Source organism: Trichomycterus rosablanca, chromosome 6 (genome assembly GCF_030014385.1).
Source record: "Trichomycterus rosablanca isolate fTriRos1 chromosome 6, fTriRos1.hap1, whole genome shotgun sequence".
In the NCBI taxonomy this organism is placed as follows: domain Eukaryota; kingdom Metazoa; phylum Chordata; class Actinopteri; order Siluriformes; family Trichomycteridae; genus Trichomycterus; species Trichomycterus rosablanca.
In genome coordinates this window covers 38,158,161-38,185,551 of record NC_085993.1, presented here as the reverse complement: position 1 = coordinate 38,185,551, position 27,391 = coordinate 38,158,161, and the positions used below count along the sequence as shown (strand labels likewise).

Genomic DNA, 27,391 nt, shown 5'->3' with positions numbered 1-27,391 from the left:
ATTCCAGGACTGGAATTGGGAAACTTTTGAAAACATTTTATAACATTATTCACACTATAATAGTTATTTACGTGGCTATTATTTTATATATTTTAAAGCTATGTAATTATTTTGGCACACAACCTGCATTCTATAATCCCATCCAATTCAATCTGTTGAATGCATGTAGATTTTAGGTACAAAATGAGTGATTAATGCTATAATTACCTATATTTATTACCTACAAGTATTCTATATATACTTACCTACTTACTAATTTTTTTTATGTACCTTGAGCATTTTACTTACTTAATAATTTTTTTCCAATGTACTTTGAGCTGCTATAATGCTTGCCTTTTCTTTGGGATTAATAAAGTGATCTATCTATCTGTCTGTCTGTCTGTCTGTCTGTCCATACATCCATACATTTTAAAAAGTTCCCCCATTCCAGTCCACGAGGGCTTGAGTCCAGTCCATTTTGGAGATCAGCTTGCTTAAAGACATTTGTTACAACAAACCAGGATCAGTAAATGTGTTGGAAGCAAAGAAATCATCAACCATTTGTAACACCTGCCCCATATTTGTGCATATAAATAATTTTTGTATTCATCATATGTCTGTACATGTAAACTCATTCTTTGTAAGACACTAAATCACTGGACTAAAAGGCATGACTGCTCTGTATAAAAATCTTAAATGCAGTGGAGTGAAATTCTTCATGGCTGAGCAGTGCATCTGTTCTACCTGTCTGTCTATTGTATCCTGGTCTGAGTGTCAGAGGGAAAAACGCTGATCTGATTCTGATGGATGGTGGTTTGCAGGGGTGGACTAGCTTTACTGCGCAGGTGGGAGATTCTCCACTGCTTTAGCCCTTGATGCTAAAAACTTGTCAAACTCTGTCGAGAAGAGCAAAAAAGATTATTTAATAACAGAATGTAACAGCAGAACTATATTTGTAAGTTACAACAGAGACAAAAGTAAGTTTTTTGCTTCTAGTTTTAGGCGCAAATTGGATGCGTTTAATGTAATATTCATAGATAGGTTTATTTTTCCACATCACTAGGAAACGTCTTAAGGCACACAGTACATTCTCTTGAATCTTTATATAACTAACAAAAATTTAAAAAAAGATTTCCAATGTTTGTGAATATAAACACATTTAGAATTTGATGCCAATTCATATAAATTAAACAAAACACTATTTTATAAAATTATTAGTTAATATCACACATTGTAATCAGATTGTTCTTAAATATATGAACATTTTGCAATACACCTTGAAAGACAGGGACAGAGAGAATACTCACCTTCACTGGTTACTCCCTCATCATCATCGTCATCATACTGAAAAATATAAAACTTTAACATTATTTTTCCATCCAGAACATCATCTCAGGCACTACAGTCAATAATTTATAATACACTCTTGCATTATTATTTGTTCTGTCTACAGTACACTGTAATCAAAGTAAAAGGGCTGTTTAAGCCTGCTTTCTTAAATAAACTTCTCTTAATATATATATTTTTTAATTAATTTATTTATTTTAATTTATTTATCTTAAGCATTTTCTCTCAATTTTCCTCCCAATTTAGCTCACTCAATTTGTCTTCCGCTGCTGGGGGATACGCGATTGCATTGAGAGCACGTCGCTGTACACGCCTCTTCTGACACGTGCTTAGCCCTCCTCTTCTCGGAATATCCCGCTTCTCCTAATAATTTAACAATCTACCTGGCTGGGCCAGAGATCCCATATTAGGACAGTATTTTGCTCTCAGAACAGCCTCAGTCCATTGTCCTATGGATTCCACAAGGAGATGAAAATATTTGGCCCATGTTACTGCGGCAGATTTGTCAGCTGCACATTCATGATGCAAACTTCATGTTTTACGACATTTCAAAGGGGCTCTTTTAAATTCAGATCTAGTGACTGGAGAGGCAGTTGAGCATTTAACAGAACACAAAGGCAAGCTATTTTATGTTTTACCAACTACTAAATTTACACAAAATTATGTTGCTATTATAATTGGGTATAAACAGCGCATCAACAAGAGTCATTCACAAACCTTTCTTGATTTACTATTGCAAAATGTTTAGAAATGTCACCACCTACAGTTCATAAAATTATTAAAAGCTTTAGAGAATCAAATGGCACTGTATTAAAAACCAACAAGATTCTATAAGAAATATACATGGACTTGGAAATACATAAAAAAAGAGTCTAACGATCTAGCCCATCAACACAAAAATTTTCATCTGAGCTACAAACCAGTGCCAACACAGAAACGTGATTATGGTAAAAAAAATAAACATAATTATGGTAAAATGGAAAATATATGCTTTTAAAAACAAATCCACAACACAATAAATTAGCAGAAATTTAAGGGATCTGAATATTTTTTTAACACACCATGTGTTACAGACAAAGCCTGACCGTTTGAAACTGTACAGGTTGCAATAATTTATATGAACCACTAGATGGAGTGATTGCTCTTCTTAAGCCTCATCATCTTTCAGTGGCCAGTATTCCTTGGGAAAAGTTTACAAAAGTTCAGAAAACTCTACAGACTAGATTAGATTGCAGTCCATACAGTCCAATAAAACAATAAGCAACTGAAAAGCCATGTTTACCGTTTCTAAGGACAACAATTCCTCAATGTCATCCAAAACAGAACTCTGGGACGCTGGTATCTAAAAAAAAAAAAAAAAAAGGTAACACTGTATAAAGTTACAAAATGCAAATGTTTGTATTACGCTTCCTAAATTTCTGAATATGTTTTCCTCTTCTTTTGGTTCTAAAATAATGACAGAATAGTGTAGACCAGTATATGTAGTGTAAAACAGTACAGAACAGAATAAATGTCTTAAATCTGTTGAGAATCAAGTATATCTTACATTTAAAGTACTTACTTAACTAAAACAAACTTTCTATCGTAAAAAAAAATCCAACCAGAACTTCTTGAACCTCACTGTTAAGCTCTGTTATGAAAGCTGTCAACACTAACCTCTGAAGTGACCTGCAGCCGAGTGTCCAGTGCTTCTGCCAAGCTCTCTACTGCGCCAGGGTCCTCATACCTAACACTGGACACACAATCAAGTAAGCACGCACGAATACAAGAAAACACAAAACATAACATGCAACATTTTACTGTTTACATATTAACACACTAATAATTCACCATAGCTAAAGATCACTCATATTTTCTCATATCCACATGCAAAACTTAACACTTACAAGTATATGGGCTTTTTTGGAGTGCATTACTGTAAATAAGTGCAACTAATACACTATAGGAACAAAAGTACTTGAACACCCCCTCTAATATTTAATTTGTGTTTCAGCCACAATAATTGTTAACAAATGCAGAAAATCAGTTATATAAAGGTAATTACATGCTTCTAACTTTGCAACAATAGTTAAGGGAAGGATCTAAAACAGGGGTGTCAAACTCACGGCCCGCGGGCCAGATCCGGCCCGCCACGTCATTGTATGTGGCCCGCGAGAGCTTAAGAGATTGTTGTGATGGTTCGAGTCGTTACAGAGACGTACTTATAATTTAATGGGACACATTGCGCCTTTAAGTGCAACCGGTGACATCGTAGTCATGGCAACTAACTTTGACCTTCGCTGAGAAGTGTGACTTTTACGGCAAAAGAACGTGGGCAGTAATGTAAACAATAATAATAAATATAAATAATTATCTTTCAGTATAATACCAAAGCATCGTCTGTAAGTAGTGGTGTTTATATTCTCAGTTGTTAGTAAATGTTTAGTGAGTATATCACAGCGTTTTAGTTACAAATTTACCGTAATTAAATACTGTTGTTACCGTTACTATAGCAATTAGTATCTTTACAAACAATTTTAACTCGTTAGCGCTATTTTACGTTTGGTTAAATCTCATATTGTACCAGATGTAACACCTGACTACAGCTGTGTGCTTTTACTGTATTAAGTTCTTTATTGTTTTTATTGTTTGTATTTTTACTTCATTCTGGTGCACACAGTGTATCACACAGCTGGGAAGCAAATAAAACCGACTGTATTCTGAAGGGAGCTGTCTGTCTGCCTGTCTGTCTGTCTGTCTGTCTGTCTGTCTAGCTGAGCAAGGGGGATAAACTATTAGTGAGGGCAGAACAATTGTCTTAAAATACACTGTAAAATCCTACATTAACTGCATCTTTTAAAATGCATGCTGATTTTGTGACCTGCACAGTGACACAGCCCGCCAGTAGATGATGTTAAGAAATATTTACACATAATCCCAAAATGTACAAGAAGATAAGTAAGAAAATTAAGCAGAAGGAGGAAATTTTATGAAAATGACAAGATGTTTGTGTTTCAGGAAGAGAAAATGGTGCGTCTCTTGTGTTATGAGGTCGTGTCTGTGGTAAAGGAGGACAATATAAATGCAGAATTTAGCCTCCAAGAAAAACAACAGACTGCAATCACAGCAGAATACGTTACAATCGGCCCTTTGAGGGCCACAATAATGTTAATGTGGCCCTCGGTGAAAATGAGTTTGACACCCCTGATCTAAAAGGATCTGAAAAGATCACAGAGAGATATCTCTAAAATAGAAGTCAAAAAGTGCTGTGCAAAGATGTGAGTATGTGTTGAATGGACAACCATCTCTGCAGTACTTCATAAATAAGGCCTTTATGACATAGAGGCAAGACAGAAGCCTCTGTTAAGTAAAAGGCATATGACAGCCCAGCTGGAGTTGCAAAATACATAGAGGTTACTGATGTAAGATTGCTAACTGCGGATATCATTTAAACGCAATTTGTACATTCGGATTAAAACGTCTGTTTTGACCTGGGTGCAGTAGAATTGTTACCTCTTCCTTTGCTCAGCTAGTGAACTTTCTCTTGTCTGAGCAAACATATCAAATTCATCTTCTTCCTCTCCAGCTGAGAGACACAAACACAAAGATGCAAAGTCGCATGCATCGTCATAACATACTGAAATAAGCTATTAGCGAGAGAAAGAGAGATAACAGAGAGACAGACAGAGAGAGGGAGAAAGACTCACCTGTACTCTGTATAGGATCAGATGTTGGTGGGGGTACTGCTTGACTGACAGCAGAAACCAAAGTCTGATCAACTGCTGATTCAACAGGATTAATGTCTATAAGGTTTCCTTCCTCCTGGGACTACATGAAAAAAAAAATCCCAACATGATGATTAATAACCCATAAAAACACTGCATACTGTACACTACAGGATCATCAGGGAACATGTGTCTTCAGTAGCGCTAAATACCTAATCTAAAGAACGAGTATGCATCTAGCCAACTAGATGACTGAAAAAGAATTACATCAGCACTTGGTAACCAATCAAATGCTGAAAATCAATGCACCAGATCCAAGCAAGTCATGTTTGTTTTTAATATTAATAATAATGCAGTGCAAGGATTGTTTCTTAAAGTTGAATCCCTGTATCACTATAGCTGTGCAATGGAAAATCTATCAAGTGATGTCAAATTTATACTATTACAAATGATTATTATAAATATTCTAAACAGTATGGGATCATTCACACTATTTCTAAATTTCTGCAATGACAGACTATATAATCAGTCATATATTTCTAATTCTAAAACACCAAGAGGCTTAAAACAGGTGACATTTTTTAAATAATTATGGAAAATTGCTAAGACCTTTTTTAACAAATCAGTTTTTATTAATTATGTTAGTGAACGTGATTGAAATATGTATTTCATACAAACTGCTTCACACCTAGTACAGGGTGTACACCGATCAGGCATAACATTATTACCACCTTCCTAATATTGTGTTGGTCCCCCCCCTTGCTGCCAAAACAGCCCTGCAACTGTGATATACGGTGTATTCTAACATCTTTCTATCAGAACCAGCATTAACTTCTTCAGCAATTTGAGCTACAGTAGCTGGTCTGTTGGATCGGACCACATGGGCCAGCCTTCGCTCCCCATGTGCATCAATGAACCTTGGCCGCCCATGACCCTGTCGCCGGTTTACCACTGTTCCTTCCTTGGACCACTTTTGATAGATACTGACCACTGCAGACTGGGAACACCCCACAAGAGCTGCAGTTTTGGAGATGTTCTGACCCAGTCGTCTAGCCATCACAATTTGGCCCTTATCAAACTCGCTCAAATCCTTACGCTTGCTCATTTTTCCTGCTTCTAGCACATCAACTTTGAGGATAAAATGTTCACTTGCTGCCTAATATACCCCACCAACTAACAGGTGTCGTTAAGAGATAATAAGTGTTTTTCACTTCACCTGTCAGTGGTCATAATGTTATGCATAGTCGGTGTATTTTATGGCTTAGGACTTCAGTGATTTCAACTGTTTTTTTCTGTGTTTTTATTATAGGAAGACATACTTTTTGTCCAAACAAAATCTATTGTGGATTTTAAAATATATATACTATATATAAACTTATATGTATACAGCAATTCAAATGATTAATTTGGTAGTGTATCAAAGTTCTACAACGTAATAAAACGTACTAATCTAGTTAGTGATTAAGGTTGACGACAGGTAGTGTCTTCTCTGTGCTAATAGAGCTAGTTTGACCGCACCCATTTAAATACATGAAAATATGACCTTCTGAGAAGGTCGGAAGAGAAACTAAGTACTTGGTTATACATCACTAAAGACTTAGAGGATGGGCTGACGTGCAAGAAAAAAAAACTACACGACAATGTATGTCAGCCTCTTTCCAGTGTAAAGTGTATTATACTATAAACAGTGTCTTCCAATTTACAGCAGCTTCTTATTCATGACTGCATTGTTTTTCATATTTTCAGCACAGTAAAATCACTTAACTATACTACATACACCAATCAGCCATAACATTAAAACCACCTCCTTGTTTCTAAACTCACTGTCCATTTTATCAGCTCCACTTACCATATAGAAGCACTTTGTAGTTCTACAATTACTGACTGTAGTCCATCTGTTTTTCTGAATGCTTTGTTAGCCCCCTTTCATGCTGTTCTTCAATGGTCAGGACCCCCACAGGACCACCACAGAGCAGGTATTATTTGGGTGGTGGGTCATTCTCAGCACTGCAGTGACACTGACATGGTGGTGAAGTTTTAAAACACCTCACTGTCACTGCTGGACTGAGAATAGTCCACCAAACAAAAATATCCAGCCAACATCGCCCCGCGGGCAGCGTTCTGTGACTACCAATGAAGGTCTAGAAGATGACCAACTCAAACAGCAGCAATAGATGAGCGATTGTCTCTGACTTTACACAACAAGGTGGACCAACTAGGTACGAGTGTCTAATAGAGTGAACAGTAAGTGGACAGGGTATTTAAACACTCCAGCAGCACTGCTGTGTCTGAACCACTTATATCAGCACAACACACACTAACACACCACCACCATGTCATTGTCACTGCAGAGCTGAGAATGATCCACCACCTGAATAATACCTGCTCTGTGGTGGTCCTGTGGGGTCCTGACCATTGAAGAACAGCATGAAAGCAGGTTAAAAATATGTAGAGAAACAGATGGACTGCAGTCAGTAATTGTAGAACTACAAAGTGCTTCTATATGGTAAGTGGAGCTGATAAAATTGACAGCAAGTGTAGAAACAAGGAGGTGGTTTTAATGTTATGGCTGATCAGTGTAAAATAAAAGTTCTATGCAACACAAATGCAGAAATCATTGATATCTCAAAACTGCCATAAAATACATGTACCCTAAAAGTGTGCGTATACTTTTGACATTTACTGTATTAGGAAAGTTGAGTTTATGCTGAATAAGTTGATATAAGGCAGATATTGTGTATTATATTACTATACACAGTTATGGGTACTTGGGTGGCACAGGGGTAAATTACACTAGCCCGCAACTGCTGGGATTCAGTGTTCAAATCTCCAACGGTGCAATTGGCCGGTCGGGTGTTATACAAACATGACTGGCTATGTCTGATCGAGGGGGGTGGCTGAGACACTGAAATAGTTTGATGTCTTGTAAGGGGTGTGTTACTGCATTGCACCCAGTAATTTTGGGAAAGCAGGACACACAGTGACTCATCAAAATAAAGAGGTGGTAAAACATAGCCTAGCAGTTAAGGTACTGGACAAGTAATCAGAAGGTCGCTTGAGCAAGGCCCTAACCAGCAATTGCTCCGACTGCATACTGTAACTGTAATGTCACTTTGGATAAAGGCGTCTACTTAAAGTAAAAAAGTAAAAATAATAATAATAATAGAGGAACAAATAAACATGTTTGTCAACATTTAAATATTTAAAACATTTAAATATAAAATTTTTAATTTACTTGTTGTGCATTTGCTGCATGGTAACGATTCTGCTTCTCAAAGCTAAAAAAGAAAAAGAAAATACAACAGTTTACAAACAAACAAGCCTCATGGGTAATTTAATATGACATTTAACATTTCTATACAATTAAATGAGGATTACAAGGATGCCTTGTTTTGGTAAAGTGGTTTGACAAAGAAACAGCAAACAAAGAATTAGACTGAAACCACAGCAGGCCGGTAGAATAGTAGCTAAGCATGTGATAAAGAAGTGGTGTTGTGGTTGTGGTTTTTGAAAAGCAATCCTACATTGCCACATCTCTACCTCATTAGCTTTGCCGTTTTTCCTCTGCATAACCACATACACATACACTGATCAGTCATAACATTAAAACCACCTCCTTGTTTCTACACTCACTGTCCATTTTATCAGCTCCACTTACCATATAGAAACACTTTGTAGTTCCACAATTACTGACTGTAGTCCTGTACTGACTGTGGTCCCATTCTCTGCATGCTTTGTTAGCCCCCTTTCATGCTGTTCTTCAATGGTCAGGACCACTACAGACTAGGTATTATTTGGGTGGTGGATGATTCTCAGCACTGCAGTGACACTGACATGGTGGTGGTGTGTTAGTGTGTGTTGTGCTGGTATGAGTGGATAAAACACAGCAGCGCTGCTGGAGTTTTTAAATACCTTGTCCACTCACTGTCCACTCTATTAGACACTACTACCTAGTTGGTCCACCTTGTAGATGTAAAGTCAGAGACGATCGCTCATCTATTGCTGCTGTTTGAGTTGGTCATCTTCTAGACCTTCATCAGCCTATTCTCAGTCCAGCAGTGACAGTGAGGTGTTTAAAGACTCCATCAGCATTGCTGTGTCTGATCCACTCATACCAGCACAACACACATTAACACACCACCACCATGTCAGTGTCACTGCAGTGCTGAGAATGATCCACCACCTAAATAAATACCTGCTCTGTGGTGGTCCTGGGAGAGTCCTGACCATTGAAGAACAGCATGAAAGGGGGCTAACAAAGCATGCAGAGAAACAGATGGACTACAGTCAGTAATTGTAGAACTACAAAGTGCTTCTATATGGTAAGTGGAGCTGATAACAGTGAGTGAAGAAACAATGAGGTGGTTTTAATGTTATGGCTGATCAGTGTAGGTGAAATATATTAAGTTAGAATAGATGAAATAAAAGAAATTCACTAGCTCAAAGTCAACTAATCATTCAAATGATGCTAATAATATTAATTTTACTGTTATTACATTAGAGCAAAATGCAATATCAGAGCTAGAGCCCATTACAGCTGAGATTCAAACCCTAATCAGCTGACCAGGCATCTACACATACATGATTGGTTATGTCTGTAAAGCTCTGATATGAATTGGTGCCATGTCCAGGGTATTACTGCCTTGTAACCAGTATTTTTCGATGAACATGACCCTGCCATGGCCCTGACCAGGATAAAGCAGTGATAAAATTGAAATGAAAAAAAAAAAAAAAAAATTAAATAGATGTATATTTTTGCCTGGGCAAAAACAGACCCAGACTCTAATATGTTATTGGACTGCATTGATTTCACATAGTTTCAACAACGTTATGTAGCTTTCATTAATTCAACATTCATTTCCATCCAGTGTGGCATTTTTGCCAGAGATCTTGTATTCATGACGGAATAGTCAATACACACCGTAAAGTCTTCTCCAGCACTGCCTAATATGTTCAAAATGTTGCCATCACAGGGCCAGTATATGTGTGAAATGATTCCTCATGCTCCCTTTCACAATTTGAGCTAGATGAATCTTGGCATTGTCAAACCCATTGATGGGGTAACCTAGTCATTCAGATAGTCAGTTGACATTTTATTGCCACATAACATTGCTGTGCCTTGACTTGACTAACTGAATCAACATTAGAATGTAACACTTCCTACAGAGGTTTGTACAGTGTGCACTATGTATGACTGGTGCGCTGCTTTATGCGTTTCCCTTTGTATGCCTTATGCTTTCAGCATTAGCATTTTCCTAAACTTGTGAGATCCTGAAGGCATCCTAAGTGAGAAAATGAGAAAATCGATTTAGCAATGTGGATGAGCAGCACCTTTCATAGTGGATAAAGGCGGTGTTAAGATCATCATTGATAACCAGCAATTCTCCAATCAGATCCTCTTCAGCCAATTTGTCGATCAGGTCGGCTACTCTCAGCTGCATGGTCTTACACACCGTGTACAACCGCTGTTTAACACACACAAGGACAAAGCAGAAAACGCAAGACAACATTAAAAGCAGTGTTATGGTAGGATTTGTGAAATGACTAAGAAGACAGTGTGGATTGCATTAGCAGGGACTAGTCTAACACTTGAGTAAGCTGACCCATCTGAGTAGCCAACCATCAAAGAGATGACAATGTATTAATATCACATGACCTGATATTATACATGTTAAAATACTAAGAATTACAAAGAATGTTTGTTGTAGCCTTTAATTTATAAGAACATGCAAAAAATTTGTCAGTAGATAAGGTCAAAGGTTTAATCACATTTTCATTTTCATATTACAACACGCTTAAAAGTAATTAGTAAAATCAGCAAAATATTGAACTTAAATACAGTGGTACCTTGTAACTCAAGTCCCCTAAACTCAAAATCTTTGAAACTCAACACCTTTGTCGAGAAATTTGTACCCTTAAACTCAACATTTACCTTAAACTCAACGTGTTCAGCTTTTTACAAAATATATTTATTTAATTTCAGATTAATGATAAATGATCGCTTTGCTCAGTGCCTGGCTTGATCAGTGCAGTAAAACATCATTTAAGTGTGCGTATGAGACAAATCTGAGAAATAAAGCGTCCACATAGTATATCTGTGTTTAGCTGGATTTTCCTCACTGATTCGCTTTTAAACTTGTGTTATAGCTCATGGTTCCTTGATTGTGATGAAAATGCAAACTCCCACACACACAGGAAGAACAGGCAAACTCCACACAGATAGGACCCAGGCCGCCAAGCCGGGAAATCAAACCCAGGCCCTTCTTGCTGTAGGGTGACAGGAATTAGAGAAAAAATTATGACTGAGCAAAAAGATGATAATAAACTGCCCGGATCCTAATTTGCATTTTCATCATAATCAAGGAACAATGACCACTATGTAAACAACAGACGTGACACAAACCACATAACAGATCAGGTGTTTCATCATCCAGCAAAAGACACACAAGGCACAGTGAACATGATGGAGGTTAAGTTATGTTTTAAATATTTTGCTTTGCTAAGAAATATGATATTAATTGTAGCTGAAGCGATCAAGCACCTGGGATTCAGGGTTTAAATCCCCATGATGCAGATCAGCCAGTCAGCACCTACATGGACTTCTGTCTTGTCTGGGGTGTTACTGCACTGCACCCAGTGATTCTGGTAAGACTATACAAACCAGTGACCCTGACCAGGAGTGGTAAGTGGTGTGAAAAAGCATGTGCCAGTGCTGCACAACCTCACAGTACTTGTTCACTGCGCTTTTGTCTCATCCTTTTTATTTTAACAGTGCTGTGAGGATCTGAATTTGACATCTGAAGTGTGATGGCCTGTGGCAAAATGGGTGTGGCAAGAGTTCAGCAGACCTGAACTTTATGGAAATTAGTGCAACCGCCACATGGTTAGTGATCAGGCACTGGTCTCATGGAGACAACAGACTTTTATAATTAGATTTGATGGCTAAAAGTGAAGTTGTATTGGGATAGGATAAGACTTATATTTTATATGCTAGGCTATGCCTTCTAAAGATGGAGCTTAAAGAAACAATGGCAGATAAAGCAGATAAGGTACCAAATTCACAATAATGTAGTAATATCTTGTCCAAGTAGTGTATTACTGATGTGTATTGTGTAAATAATGTCTGTCACAATAACAAATATAAGATTACATGGTTAAGATCATATAACAAGCAAGTAAAAAGGGCAGTGCGTAAGGCATCAGCAGTTTAGTTAACTAAACTGTAGTGTAGAATTAAGCCCTGTTTACAAGCCCTGTTCACGAGTTATTACATTAATGTCATTAATTTAATTAATTAATTTTTCAGAGACTCTGAGTAAAGGTGAGTTAAATTGTACTGAAAAACCAAAGATCAATAAAAAAAAATCCCAGTTAATGTATATAATTAAATTAATTAAAGGCATTATGTGTTATTCTGCATCCCTTTCTGAAAGTTTACTTTTTTGCATGGCTGCTGCAAATCGAGGCTCAAAAACTGGTATGTGAGGGGCTCAGACTACATAAAGCAATCAGCCTAATCATAAATAAGCCTGCCAAATCAAAGTCTGAAAAAAACTGGGTCGCTTAACCCCTAACACTTCACGAGGGAATCCAACAGGCAAACACTAAGTGTAGTTGTCCATCTACAGGAGGCTTTGACGTCTTCCCAAAATCTCCTGGCTACTGAAAAACCTGCCTTGCACAGTGTGTACTGTACAACTTAGTGTGCTGACGAGTAAAAACTTAGAGAGTGAAAGGTAAGTCAGCAGTACATACCCGTAGCAGATCAGTTTCTGATTTAGGACTTTCTCCTGGTTTGAGCTGTTCTAGCATCTCCGTCATCACTTTATGGTTTCCCTTAACCAGCTTCAATTCGTCCATCAGCTTCTGTTTCTAAAGTATACAAAACCAAAATGCATATTGATTCACATTCTCATTTACATTGTTTCCATATACACTACACAGATAAGCATGAGATGTTCATCATAATAAGTTAAAAACACACTGTGGGCTGGTGGGCTGATGTACTAAGCATTTTGAATCCAATTTTATTGATTTTGTTCATAAAACTTCCATAAAAGCTTGAGTACACAATGTGAACATGGCACGGTACAAATTGCAAATTATACATCTTTCCCCTTTAAACTGTATAAATATGATACCTAATTTTGACAACAAGTGTAAACCAGCTTTTACTATGTTTTATTAGATACAGAGTAATTTAATTTTTTTATAAAATATATATATACATATATATATAGGGTATACAGTGTATCACAAAAGTGAGTACACCCCTCACATTTCTGCAAATATTTCATTATATCTTTTCATGGGACAACACTATAGAAATAAAACTTGGATATAACTTAGAGTAGTCAGTGTACAGCTTGTATAGCAGTGTAGATTTACTGTCTTCTGAAAATAACTCAACACACAGCCATTAATGTCTAAATAGCTGGCAACATAAGTGAGTACACCCCACAGTGAACATGTCCAAATTGTGCCCAAATGTGTCGTTGTCCCTCCCTGGTGTCATGTGTCAAGGTCCCAGGTGTAAATGGGGAGCAGGGCTGTTAAATTTGGTGTTTTGGGTACAATTCTCTCATACTGGCCACTGGATATTCAACATGGCACCTCATGGCAAAGAACTCTCTGAGGATGTGAGAAATAGAATTGTTGCTCTCCACAAAGATGGCCTGGGCTATAAGAAGATTGCTAACACCCTGAAACTGAGCTACAGCATGGTGGCCAAGGTCATACAGCGGTTTTCCAGGACAGGTTCCACTCGGAACAGGCTTCGCCAGGGTCGACCAAAGAAGTTGAGTCCACGTGTTCGGTGTCATATCCAGAGGTTGGCTTTAAAAAATAGACACATGAGTGCTGCCAGCATTGCTACAGAGGTTGAAGACGTGGGAGGTCAGCCTGTCAGTGCTCAGACCATACGCCGCACACTGCATCAACTCGGTCTGCATGGTCGTCATCCCAGAAGGAAGCTGACGCACAAGAAAGCCAGCAAACAGTTTGCTGAAGACAAGCAGTCCAAGAACATGGATTACTGGAATGCCCTGTGGTCTGACGAGACCAAGATAAACTTGTTTGGCTCAGATGGTGTCCAGCATGTGTGGCGGCGCCCTGGTGAGAAGTACCAAGACAACTGTATCTTGCCTACAGTCAAGCATGGTGGTGGTAGCATCATGGTCTTGGGCTGCATGAGTGTTGCTGGCACTGGGGAGCTGCAGTTCATTGAGGGAAACATGAATTCCAACATGTACTGTGACATTCTGAAACAGAGCATGATCCCCTCCCTTCGAAAACTGGGCCTCATGGCAGTTTTCCAACAGGATAACGACCCCAAACACAACCTCCAAGATGACAACTGCCTTGCTGAGGAAGCTGAAGGTAAAGGTGATGGACTAAACCCAATTGAGCACCTGTGGCGCATCCTCAAGTGGAAGGTGGAGGAGTTCAAGGTGTCTAACATCCACCAACTCCGTGATGTCATCATGGAGGAGTGGAAGAGGATTCCAGTAGCAACCTGTGCAGCTCTGGTGAATTCCATGCCCAGGAGGGTTATATAATGGATAATAATGGTGGTCACACAAAATATTGACACTTTGGGCACAATTTGGACATGTTCACTGTGGGGTGTACTCACTTATGTTGCCAGCCATTTAGACATTAATGGCTGTGTGTTGAGTTATTTTCAGAAGACAGTAAATCTACACTGCTATACAAGTTGTACACTGACTACTCTAAGTTATATCCAAGTTTTAGTTCTATAGTGTTGTCCCATGAAAAGATATAATAAAATATTTGCAGAAATGTGAGGGGTGTACTCACTTTTGTGATACACTGTATATATATATACAGTGAAGCCCGAAATTATTCATACCCCTGGCAAATTTTGACTTAAAGTTACTTTTATTCAAACAGCAATTTTTTTTTTGGACCGGAAATGACACAGGCGTCTCCCAGAAGATAATAAGACGATGTACAAGAGGCATCATTATGGAAAAAAATATTTCTCAGCTTTTATTTACATTTGAACAAAAAGTGGCATGTCCAAAATTATTCATACCCTTCTCAATAATTAATAGAAAAGCCTTTATTGGCTATTACAGCAATCAAACGCTTCCTATAATTGCTGACCAGCTTTTTGCATGTCTCCACTGGTATTTTTGCCCATTCATCTTTAGCGATGAGCTCCAACTCTTTCAGGTTGGAGGGTCTCCTTGCCATCACCCTGATCTTTAGCTCCCTCCACAGATTCTCAATTGGATTCAAGTCAGGACTCTGGCTGGGCCACTGCAAAATGTTAATGTTTTTGTCCGCTAACCATTTCTTCACCACTTTTGCTGTGTGTTTTGGGTCGTTGTCGTGCTGAAATGTCCACTGGTGCCCAAGGCCAAGTTTCTCTGCAGACTGCCTGATGTTGTTGTTGAGAATCTTGATGTATTGATCTTTTTTCATGATGCCGTTTACTGTGATTAGGTTCCCTGGTCCATTGGCTGAAAAACACCCCCAAATCATTAGGTTCCCACCACCATGTTTGACAGTGGGGATGGTGTTCTTAGGGTTGAAGGCTTCTCCTTTTTTACGCCAAATGAAGGATACATCATTGTGGCCAAACAATTCAATTTTTGTTTCATCTGACCATAAAACAGAAGACCAGAAGTCTTCTTCTTTGTCCAGATGAGCATTTGCAAAGGCCAAGCGAGCTTTTGTGTGCCTTTTCTGGAGAAGTGGCGTCCTCCTTGGTCTGCGTCCGTGGAACCCAGCAGTGTGCAGTGTCCGTTGGACTGTCTGCCTTGAGACGTTGCCACCAGCAGAGCCCAGATTCACCAGGATGGCCTTGGTGGTGATCCTTGGATTCTTTTTCACCTCTCTCACTATCCTCCTGGCCAGCACAGGTGTCCCTTTTGGCTTCCGACCACATCCTCTGAGATTTTCCACAGTGCGGAATGTCTTGTATTTTTTAATAATACTTTGCACTGTAGCCACTGGAACTTGAAAACATTTAGATATGGCCTTATAGCCCTTTCCTGACTTGTGAGCTGCCACAATGCACAGCCGCAGGTCCTTAGTGAGCTCCTTTGTCTTAGCCATGACTGTCCACAAACCAACTGCAGAGAGTTGCTGTTTTTCACCTGTTGAGTTGATTAAAACAGCTGTTCCCAATGAATCAGGGTAATTAGGATGCTTTAGAACAGCTTGGACTATTTGGAATGGTATAGAACTTTGGATTTTCCCATAGACTGTGACAGTTTGCAAAGGGTATGAATAATTTTGGACATGCCACTTTTTGTTCAAATGTAAATAAAAGCTGGGAAATATTTTTTTCCATAATGATGCCTCTTGTACATCGTCTTATTATCTTCTGGAAGACACCTGTGTCATTTCTGGTCAAAAAAAAAATTGCTGGTTGAATAAAAGTAACTTTAAGTCAAAATTTGCCAGGGGTATGAATAATTTCGGGCTTCACTGTATATATACGTATATATATATATATATATATATATATATATATATATATATATATATATATACAGTGTATCACAAAAGTGAGTACACCCCTCACATTTCTGCAGATATTTAAGTATATCTTTTCATGGGACAACACTGACAAAATGACACTTTGACACAATGAAAAGTAGTCTGTGTGCAGCTTATATAACAGTGTAAATTTATTCTTCCCTCAAAATAACTCAATATACAGCCATTAATGTCTAAACCACCGGCAACAAAAGTGAGTACACCCCTAAGAGACTACACCCCTAAATGTCCAAATTGAGCACTGCTTGTCATTTTCCCTCCAAAATGTCATGTGATTTGTTAGTGTTACTAGGTCTCAGGTGTGCATAGGGAGCAGTTGTGTTCAATTTAGTAGTACAGCTCTCACACTCTCTCATACTGGTCACTGAAAGTTCCAACATGGCACCTCATGGCAAAGAACTCTCTGAGGATCTTAAAAGACGAATTGTTGCGCTACATGAAGATGGCCAAGGCTACAAGAAGATTGCCAACACCCTGAAACTGAGCTGCAGCACAGTGGCCAAGATCATCCAGCGTTTTAAAAGAGCAGGGTCCACTCAGAACAGACCTCGCATTGGTCGTCCAAAGAAGCTGAGTGCACGTGCTCAGCGTCACATCCAACTGCTGTCTTTGAAAGATAGGCGCAGGAGTGCTGTCAGCATTGCTGCAGAGATTGAAAAGGTGGGGGGTCAGCCTGTCAGTGCTCAGACCATACGCCGCACACTACATCAAATTGGTCTGCATGGCTGTCACCCCAGAATGAAGCCTCTTCTGAAGTCTCTACACAAGAAAGCCCGCAAACAGTTTGCTGAAGACATGTCAACAAAGGACATGGATTACTGGAACCATGTCCTATGGTCTGATGAGACCAAGATTAATTTGTTTGGTTCAGATGGTCTCAAGCATGTGTGGCGGCAATCAAGTGAGAAGTACAAAGATAAGTGTGTCATGCCTACAGTCAAGCATGGTGGTGGGAATGCCATGGTCTGGGGCTGCATGAGTGCAGCAGGTGTTGGGGAGTTACATTTCATTGAGGGACACATGAACTCCAATATGTACTGTGAAATACTGAAGCAGAGCATGATCCCCTCCCTCCGGAAACTGGGTCGCAGGGCAGTGTTCCAGCATGATAATGACCCCAAACACACCTCTAAGACGACCACTGCTTTATTGAAGAGGCTGAGGGTAAAGGTGATGGACTGGCCAAGCATGTCTCCAGACCTAAACCCAATAGAACATCTTTGGGGCATCCTCAAGCGGAAGGTGGAGGAGCGCAAAGTCTCGAATATCCGCCAGCTCCGTGATGTCGTCATGGAGGAGTGGAAAAGCATTCCAGTGGCAACCTGTGAAGCTCTGGTAAACTCCATGCCCAGGAGAGTTAAGGCAGTTCTGGGAAATAATGGTGGCCACACAAAATATTGATACTTCAGGAACTTTCACTAAGGGGTGTACTCACTTTTGTTGCCGGTGGTTTAGACATTAATGGCTGTATATTGAGTTATTTTGAGGGAAGAATAAATTTACACTGTTATATAAGCTGCACACAGACTACTTTTCATTGTGTCAAAGTGTCATTTTGTCAGTGTTGTCCCATGAAAAGATATACTTAAATATCTGCAGAAATGTGAGGGGTGTACTCACTTTTGTGATACACTGTATATAACATATGCGTTTTTCTCCCATTTTTCTCCCAATTTAGTGTAGTCAATTTGTTTCCACTGCTGGGGAATACCCAACGATACCCACGCAGCCCTTAACGGAACCCTTTTCCAACCATGCACTCTGCACAGGCGCCTCTATCCACCAATCAGAGTCCGTACACCCCGCCCACATAGTCCGGTCATCCCTCCCTGCAGGCACTGCCAATTAAGCCCGCTAGATGGCACCCAGCCATTTTTTCATTTTATTTCATGATTTACCAGCACTTTAGCCTGGTCAGGGGTGGCGTGCATCCGGTAGGGCACAATGCAGCACGCTCACCGGGCAGGGTGCCAATCCATCACAAGGCCTCATCCAACTTCCCAGACATAGTTAATCATGTCTGTATGTAGATGTTCAACCGGGAGATAGCACTGGATCCCAGTGGTAGTGGACTAGCAAATTTACAATGTCCTCCCAAATTATGGTTTATACATTTTACTGCTCTCATGCATTAACATATCTGAGTTGGTGAATTGGTCTAATCCTTCTCCTTATTCAATATTTTGTAACATTGAGAATAAATGTACTAATATAGGTACATATAGGTATAGGTACTAATATATCATTTAAATTATTAAGCAAAACAACATGGTTGCATCATTGTCAACTCAGCTGCCTAATACATACTATTATTTAGTCGACAATGTCCGCCTTTCAACCAGACACAATTTTCATTATGAGGTTCAGCTTTAGTAAAGTTAACACTAATCCCAGATTAACATGCGCATTATACCTTATTAACTTTATACATCTAGCCCAATATAGTTTTTAACTATATGTAAGTATATTATCATGTATTGAGTACCTGTTCTTCTGTGAGGGGTTCTGGTGCTGCTTTTGTCATGGGAACGTGTGTGCAGCGTTTTGTGGGTAGTGAAGGGTATGGGACAGATGTATCATTTTCTTCAATACTCTGGAAAAGGCATTAAAACAGAAAACATATTACTATAGCTACACCAGGTCCTTTTCACATGGCCTTACAAGAAATTCTTTATCTCATATATATGATATTAAATAAATTTTTTATTGATTTTTCTGCTTTCTTTGATTTTTTTCATATAGAGGGTAAAACACCAATAGCTTTAAAAATTACACAATAAAATTCATACCAAAATTCTATTATTTTCCCTATTTTACTTAATTTCTATTGTTTACGTACATACTTATGTTTTCAGAAATGGCTTTTCAACTTTACATCCCAGAATCATTTGTACAAACAGCTATCCAATAATTCTAATTCTAATTTACATAGAACATACAAGTAATTAGAAATTTGTTCCAAGAACCACCAAAATCAGATCTGCCCTGAGTGGAAGCTCCACACCTAAGTCTAAAAAAACAACCTGCATGCAAAAAGCTCATGCCAATGTCAAGCTTGCTTGACTGTAGACGACATCCCCTGTCTGGCCTGTTTTTGTTGTGGTAACATCTGTCCATCCAAACTCATTTCCATGACAGTTTGGGTTCTCCTCACAATCTTAGCAAAAAGGCAACTTTAACACATTGTTTCGTTCAACAGGTTTAGTCAAACTGTGGTTCAATCATGTCTATTGTAGTGAGCCACAGATAGAACTGAGGGTTAGTTACTGTAGCTATGACAACATCATCCAGTCCACCTGCTAGCAGCCTTTATATTTTATTCATGTTTTTATCTTTATGATAAAATGTTTATGTCTCATACTGTTTGTCAACACCACTCTGGTAAAACCTTTTATAGAATTCTTGTACAAAGTTTCAGTTTAAATTAAATATTGTATTAATATCAGCACACATGCAGAGATTAAACTAGACACCTTGTACTAAAACATGCACTCTGTGGTGTCACAGTCCACCAGAAGGGTAAAGTCAAGGAAGTACAAACAGTTGAAGCATTTTACCCTGTTGGGGGTGTGTATAGGCGACAGAGAATCCAGATCAGTCATGGGAAACTCCAGGCCTCTTCGCTTAAGATCATCATATACACGTACCACTCCGCTCAGTGACTGATTCTTCCGAAAAGCATCAGCCCAAGCCTAAGAGAATCAAACACAGTTAAGGAATCGCAAGTTCTTTGCTAAAAATGATTTTGGTCTAGCGGGTCCTAATTCTAGCAGGAGCAGCTCGAAGTTACAAACAATGCTTCTTTGTGTTTAAATCAATGCTTCTTTTCAATGAAATATAAAAAAAAATGCTTACCTGAATGAGGCTTAAGACTCGGTCGTGTAAGACCATAGGAGGATTGTTTTTGGGGAGAATGCTCCGGACCAGCACTCCCTCCACGAATTCTTTTTTGCAGACATAAATTTGGAAGCGATGGCCACAGTTTTTTACACATGTCTCAAGAACCTATTTGGAAAAATGTGTAAAGAAAAAGTGATATTAAGGCAATACAGCCAGAAAGAAAGCTAGATCCCAGCGGGCTTATGCCGATTAATCGGGTTATAACTAAACAATAATGTGTTTAAAGACAATAATGTTTTATTGTAATGTACAATGTTATGTAAGTAATGCTGTAGGTTTTATTTTATTTTTTTATTAGGATTTTAACATCATGTTTTACACACTTTTACATTTTGTTTACATTCAAGACAACAGGTAGCCGCTCGTTACACAAGACTCATCAGTTCACCAGTTTATTGTCAAACTGTCTCTGACAATTTTGTATCTCCAATTAACCTTACTTGCGTGTCTTTGAATTGTGGGAGGAAATCGGAGCTCCCGGAGGAAACCCATGCAGACACTGAGAGACCATGCAAACTTGGGGGAGAACATGCAAACTCCACACAGAAAGGACCAGGACCGCTCCACCTGGGAATCAAATCCAGGACCTTCTTGCTGTGAGGTGACAGTGCTACCCACTGAGCCACCATGTCGCCCTGTAGGCTTTATTAAATAAAAAACAGTTAAAAAGAGTGAAGGTGGCAGTATTGTACAGTAGAAAACACTAATGATACAAATACCAGGAGCATTTGGAATGTTGTTTTTAAGAAAGTAGGTTAGAAGCTAGCAGTATATATTAATACAAAACTAAACAGCTTATTGAAATAATAGAAATGCAGCCAGTAGTTCACACATTACAGTTACTATAGTGTTCTAGCTATATATTGGGGCATTTGGCAAAAAAAAAATGTTTTTAGGAAAAAAATCTATAAACCCATACCCACAAACACTGGGTTGGTTCATACATTCATCCAGGATTTTGTTCAGGAAAGGGGATGAAGAGAAAGAACAGAGACAAGATAGTGAAAACTTGGAAGCCCTTACAGTCAGCGCCAGCAGGACCTCATTAAAGTTCTTATTTCCCACAATCTTCTTCTTTAAGGCCTTTGCTGCATCTTTGGGTCTGTAATCACATGCATAATTATATCATGAACCCTAAAATAACTGATAAATCAATAATAAGTACATTTAAGTGGTTTTCCTCTAATAATTAAAAAATGTCACTATGATTTAGTCAGACGATTTAATGACTTGACTGTCTTACCCCTCATATGTCTCGTTGATAATGTCACAGATTTCCATGTTCAAAGTCCAGTCCTCGTTCTCAGGGGAGCCACTAGTAGCTTTCTCTGCCCGAGACAGAAACAAACAACTCGTGATAAGCATTATGCACTTTGTTTACTGCAGGCCTGGGTGCCTTTTGATATGTAGTAAAATGGCTTTCTGCTGGCTGTGCCACTGAGCGTCAAGCTTAAAAACAATGCACCATATTGACTGACGAGCTTTTGGGAGGCCCAGTGGTTTATCACTCAAGCCCAACACTGGTGAGATCTGGGTTCGAAACTTGTGGTGGTATCAGCCAGCCAGGCGTCTACACAGACATGACTGGCTGTGTCTTTGGGGGGAGGTGTTCAGAAGGCTTTCCACAAGATGTACATAGAAATTTGTGCAAATTCAGTAAAAATGAGCCTAGCTCACAAATGTTCTTCCAAATTATCTCAAAGACTTTAAGTGGGGTTGAGGTCAGGATTCTATACAGACCATTACATTTCCCACACACCAAACTCATCACATGTCTTTACTGATCTTGTTTTGTGGACAGGAGAACAGTCATGCTAAACAGGAAATAGCCCTTTTTAAAAATTGTTGGTACAAGCTGAAGGTTTATATTTTATAACTGATTTTATAAATTTGTTAGCAGTGAGTATGAGTGCTTGATCACCTCAATACAATCGTTTGACAAGGTGTCCACATACTTTTGGATATACAGTGCATCAATGTCTCACATGGCCAAAATTGCAACACGTATCACTGCTGCTGTGTTGTACAGGCCAACAGACTCTTCATTCTGGTGCAGGCCACAGCATAATTTGCTAGTATAATTATGTCATTATGGTTGGATCTGAGCCTGTTCCTTTTTGTTTCCACTCAGGTGTGAGTTCTGTGGCACAAAGAGGAATGTGGCAAGTTTCACCAGGGAACACTGGACGCAAGCCAGGACGCAATCCATTACAGGGCTTGCCTTCTCCCACCTCCTTCCCAAACCACCCAGACATTGGCAGTAATGTCTACAGACAATGGACGAAAGAACTGCAGACCGATTCAAACCTGGAATTCAGTGGTGGTGGGCTACAGCAATAGACCACTGTGCCACCTGAAAATTCCATCATATGAATTTTCAATTCAGACTGTCCCTATAGAGATTCGGATTAATTAAAAATCTGTGGTGTCTGTGTGAGCACAAGCAGCCTTGACTCATGTGATCTAACCTAACCAACGGCCACATGAGTTCCACCCACTTGAGATCTTAACTGTGTGGGGGCTTTTAATTCCCTAATCCCATCCTTCATGCTCTTTTTTCTCCCTGTTTCACAATTTTCATGTGACAGTCAGCTGCCTCTGAACAGCAGCTCCAAACATTTTTAACAGCACTGTGAACATTAGGAAGGAGATGTTAGAAAGAGAAAAATAGACATGACAGCAAGTCTGTGAAAGAATGATCTAATACTATGCCACAATTATTACATAATCACCTAAAAGCATTGTATTTAATCGCAAAAGCAAATCATGATTAGTTTCAATGTGTTTACAAAAGGTAATCCAGTCAATATGCAATCATATCCATTATATTTTAATCATTATTTTAACATTTAAATATTCTGTTGCTTACTAGTTAAATAACACTGTGGAACCTCCTACTACACTACACTACAACTATTTGAAGTACAAAAGGGGCACACATCAAAGGTTCTTCCTTAGCCAGTGCAGGGGTAGTAGCAGCAAGAAGACTGCAACAGGACATTGGCATTGATCCAGCTGGGTGAAATATGGGGGAAATGCAGAAAAAAGAGATAAAAAAAACAGTTTCAAAAAGCTTTAACTGAAAATGATAAAAACTCTTTAAAAGGTTGTGAAATGCTTGACGGCGCACAAGTGGCACTGCGTAATATTCCGCTTGCACACCAACACCGAGTTTCTGAACTCCCCGGTTCGAAACTCGGTGTTGCCACTGGGGTGGATCCTCGTATGCTGTGTAAGGACCCAGATTGGTGGAAGAGACGCCTGTGCAGAATGCAGGGGCGAGAAGAGGAGGGCTGTGCACAAATCGAAAGAGGCGTGTACAGTGACATGCTCTCCTCTGATGCAATCTGGCATCTATCAGCAGCGGAAGACAAAATTGAGTGCACTAAATCGGGAGGAAAATGGGGAGAAAATGCATTAAAAAAAAAAAAAAAAAGGTTGTGAAATGCTTTTAAAGCATAAAAGAAAAATGTTCAAATATCATTTTATTTTACTTTATTTTCCTTAGTTTTTCTTATTAATCTTAAGTTTTATAAAGAATGTGTAAACATGGCAGTATACTAGTGGATAATCTATGAAGAAAAACTTGCATGCATGTAGCCATATTTGCATTTGACTGTCTACAGGCTGGACGGAAGCACTGCGTACTTAAACCTGGATGTCAGCAGTGGTGGGATAGAGCAATAGACCGCTGTGCCACCTAAGCATTCCATCATATGACTTTCCAATTCCAACTATCCCTGTAGAGATCTGGATTAATCTGATCTGGATTAATTGAAGATCTGTAGTAATTGTGTGAGCAAAGCAGCCTTGACTCATGTAATCTGTCCTAACCAACTGCTACATGAGTTACACCCGACTAAAATTTCCGACTAAAATTCGAAGCTTATTTTGTCCACTGTTAAATTTCATAACATAATTTTAATGTAAAATAAAACAATACTTAAATACTTGTTAAATACTTGTTTCCACTCACTGTCTATATACTAAATACATTTTCCTGACTGGTTAACCCGACAACACATGCAAACCGTCCCAGTGATTTCAAGGTATCTTAGGTACTTTTGCAAAGTCGTTCAAATGAAATATGCATAAAACTAGAACTGACATGTTTAAAAAAAAAAACTGTGACAATAAAACATAGACAATCACAATTAAGAGTAAAATAATTTTGGTTAGTTACAGTAAATGGCAGCATTCTTATGTATAATGTCACTTGATATTAACAGTGTAATATTAGTTAAATGTTGCAATTAGAACAGAATTTGACTTTCACTTTGATTTTTAAAGTGATGAGTTAAAATTCTCAGATTTCAAGAATTCTAAAACCTTGTCATAAACCAAAATACTGTAAACATTACAACAGGAACAACACTGAAGTGTCCTAGACTCTGGGAACCCTAGGAACAGCAATGGACTATGAATTTATGTCAAATGTCAAAAAAAGTTGAAGGATCAAGCAGGTATACACTGATCTGACAATAAACAAAAACAACAGTTTGGCATTAGATCTTACATATTCAATAAATAATTAGATCTGGCATTATCCTAGCAGGTTTGTTTGTCATGTATCTAACTAACATATAGACGTTCTTTGCAAAATTGTGTTGTGTGACTCCCACTCTACCTGCTGTGTCACAGTGTCGCTGATTATTTGAAAGATTATATAACCAAACATTTTCTCATTATACATTTGTCAATCTTTAGTAACCATTTCATGCTCATCACAGTCATATTGATTCTAGAGCCTTGTTGGAAACACAGACTATAAAGCAAAAATACACCCTGGACTGAGCTCCAGATTAATAAAGGGCAGTCTTTACATTTACCCCTGAAGCAAGTTAGAGCAGTAAATTAAAGTTTAAAAATATGAAGTGCACATGACCCATTTGGATTACATTATGCTATCTTTGTTCCTAAGCTTATTTATTTAGGGTAAACACAATAGACTATTCATTGGAATTAGATTTTATGATTTATCCACCCTGCATATTATAAAATAGGGTCAGTTCAAAGCAAAGCAAAGTGGATCACTGTTCACAAGTAGATGTTCACTGACTGGCAGTATTTTACAGGATAGTTACTAAATGCCTCAAAAGTACCAAAGTTAGAAACCTTATTAGTAATTTAAATTAGCTATATTTAAATTATAAGCTAGTTTCAACAACAACAAAAAAACGTGTCACGATCCTCACCAAATCTAAAAGCTTAAATTCATGGCCAGGAGGCAAAGATCATCACTTGAACCTGGACTCCTGAGCAATAAAGAAATATGGTCTATTGACTACTAATGCCTAATGCTACTAAACTAGTGGTAGATAGATAGATAGATAGATAGATAGATAGATAGATAGATAGATAGATAGATAGATAGATAGATAGATAGATAGATAGATAGATAGATAGATAGATAGATAGATAGATAGATAGATAGATAGATAGATAGATAGATAGATAGATAGATAGATAAGAATAATATAGAGATAAGGATGTTGTTACAGTTATAAACATCTACAATGTATCAGTTATGGGTATATATATATGTATATAAAATAGAATATGAATAGAGATTGTGTATCAGATATGAAATATGTCAGACATAGGTATGGATGAGTATAGTGGTGGTAACATACAGATAATAATAATAGCAATATATGTAGATAAAATAATATAATAATGGTCTGACTGACAGAAACTTTTTTTAGACAAAATAAATTAACATTAAATTGTTTACATTTATAAGTCGTAAGTAGCAGAAATAAACTTCTAATGCAGTTATAAACGCTGCTGACGGTTCATCCTATTAAGCAAAAATTGCATGACAAGGAAGTTTTAAAACACTTACGGATACGCTGGCCAACCGGCGTGGACAATGGGTTCCCCTTTAGAAATTCCATTTTACTTCTAAATTTTAGAAATAATATATTACACAGAGGTATCTATATATTAACTTAACACCGCTAACACTATTTCCACCAGTGTGCGCTGCGTTGTGGCTGGAGCGCGCACGTACCACATATTCTGAATCGTTAGGCTGGGAATCGAATCCCTCAACGAATCGATTCAGGCTTTTGGAGTCTGTTAAAGTCTGGTTTGGAGTCGATTAAATAAAGTGCCTTAAAGTAAATGTACATAAACATTCATACATGTCATCAATGCAGGCCGTAAAATCATAAGCATTATCAAGCAGTCAATGTTGAATGTTATTTCATCCAGGAGACATTTATGTTATATCTGCCATTAATTGTACAGTGGCGACTCCTGCCAAATCTCTCAGGGGGGGCAATTGATGGCCAAGGTGACCTGTTCAATGGGTAAATTAAAGCTTAAATAATTAACATCTTAAGTCATCTGTTAGTTTGCCCTCACAAATAACTTTGAACATGGAGAGAGACCAGATTTACCATTAATCATAAAATGAAGTAAAGCCTTCACACTAACAATTTAATTCAGTCTTCATCAGATAGCATTTTATTTTAGGTGCAGCAGATCCAGAATAAAGATTGGCATCTGGGCTGATGTGCAATGAATAAAGAAGTACAATTAAACAATTGGGGAGATACAATAAGTGCAATCACAATTCACAATTTAAAAATGACATTACTTACGTATATGATTTCCCCCCTTTTGTAGATACTTGATGTTTAAATTTGGTCTGGGTGGCCCTAATTCTTAAGTTGCTAATTTATCCTGATTAGTTGGATGGAGTTGCTCTGAACTGAGGTGATGGTAGTCATGGTGACGAGATCGCAACACCAGGTTACGTGTGACACAAGCACGTAAGTGCGAGCCCTCCCGGAACCCATTCAGAATGTATTGCAGCGCCTGCAGTTCGAAAAAAAGAGCCTTAACATGAGAGTCTATGAGAGCAATCCAGTCAGACTGAAATCGCCCCAAAAGGGGCGGTACTGTACGGAACACAACTCGAC

At 38.4% G+C, this 27,391-nt stretch overlaps 1 protein-coding gene across 1 annotated transcript; it reads right to left on the bottom strand.

Annotated features, from left to right (window-relative positions):
• Positions 1-788: 788 nt before the first annotated feature.
• On the bottom strand, positions 789-26,359 carry LOC134316533 (TOM1-like protein 2). Its single transcript, XM_062996922.1, has 14 exons — positions 26,308-26,359; positions 21,706-21,790; positions 21,486-21,564; positions 20,418-20,567; positions 20,120-20,254; positions 12,786-12,902; positions 10,362-10,495; positions 8,266-8,308; positions 5,013-5,133; positions 4,819-4,891; positions 2,983-3,058; positions 2,609-2,668; positions 1,287-1,323; positions 789-875 (listed from the first exon to the last, which is right to left on the bottom strand). Exons 1-14 carry the CDS (start codon positions 26,357-26,359, stop codon positions 814-816), a joined length of 1,224 nt encoding a protein of 407 aa, XP_062852992.1. The 3' UTR covers positions 789-813.
• Positions 26,360-27,391: the final 1,032 nt, after the last annotated feature.

Coding starts and splice junctions, on each gene's coding strand:
- LOC134316533 (XM_062996922.1), bottom strand. CDS start 26,359: ATGGAATTTCTAAAGGGGAACCCATTGTCCACGCCGGTTGGCCAGCGT. Junction 21,791..26,307: donor GCCGGTTGGCCAGCGTATCC/GTAAGTGTTTTA, acceptor TGTCTCGGGCAG/AGAAAGCTACTAGTGGCTCC. Junction 3,059..4,818: donor CTAGCTGAGCAAAGGAAGAG/GTAACAATTCTA, acceptor TTGTGTGTCCAG/TGTTAGGTATGAGGACCCTG.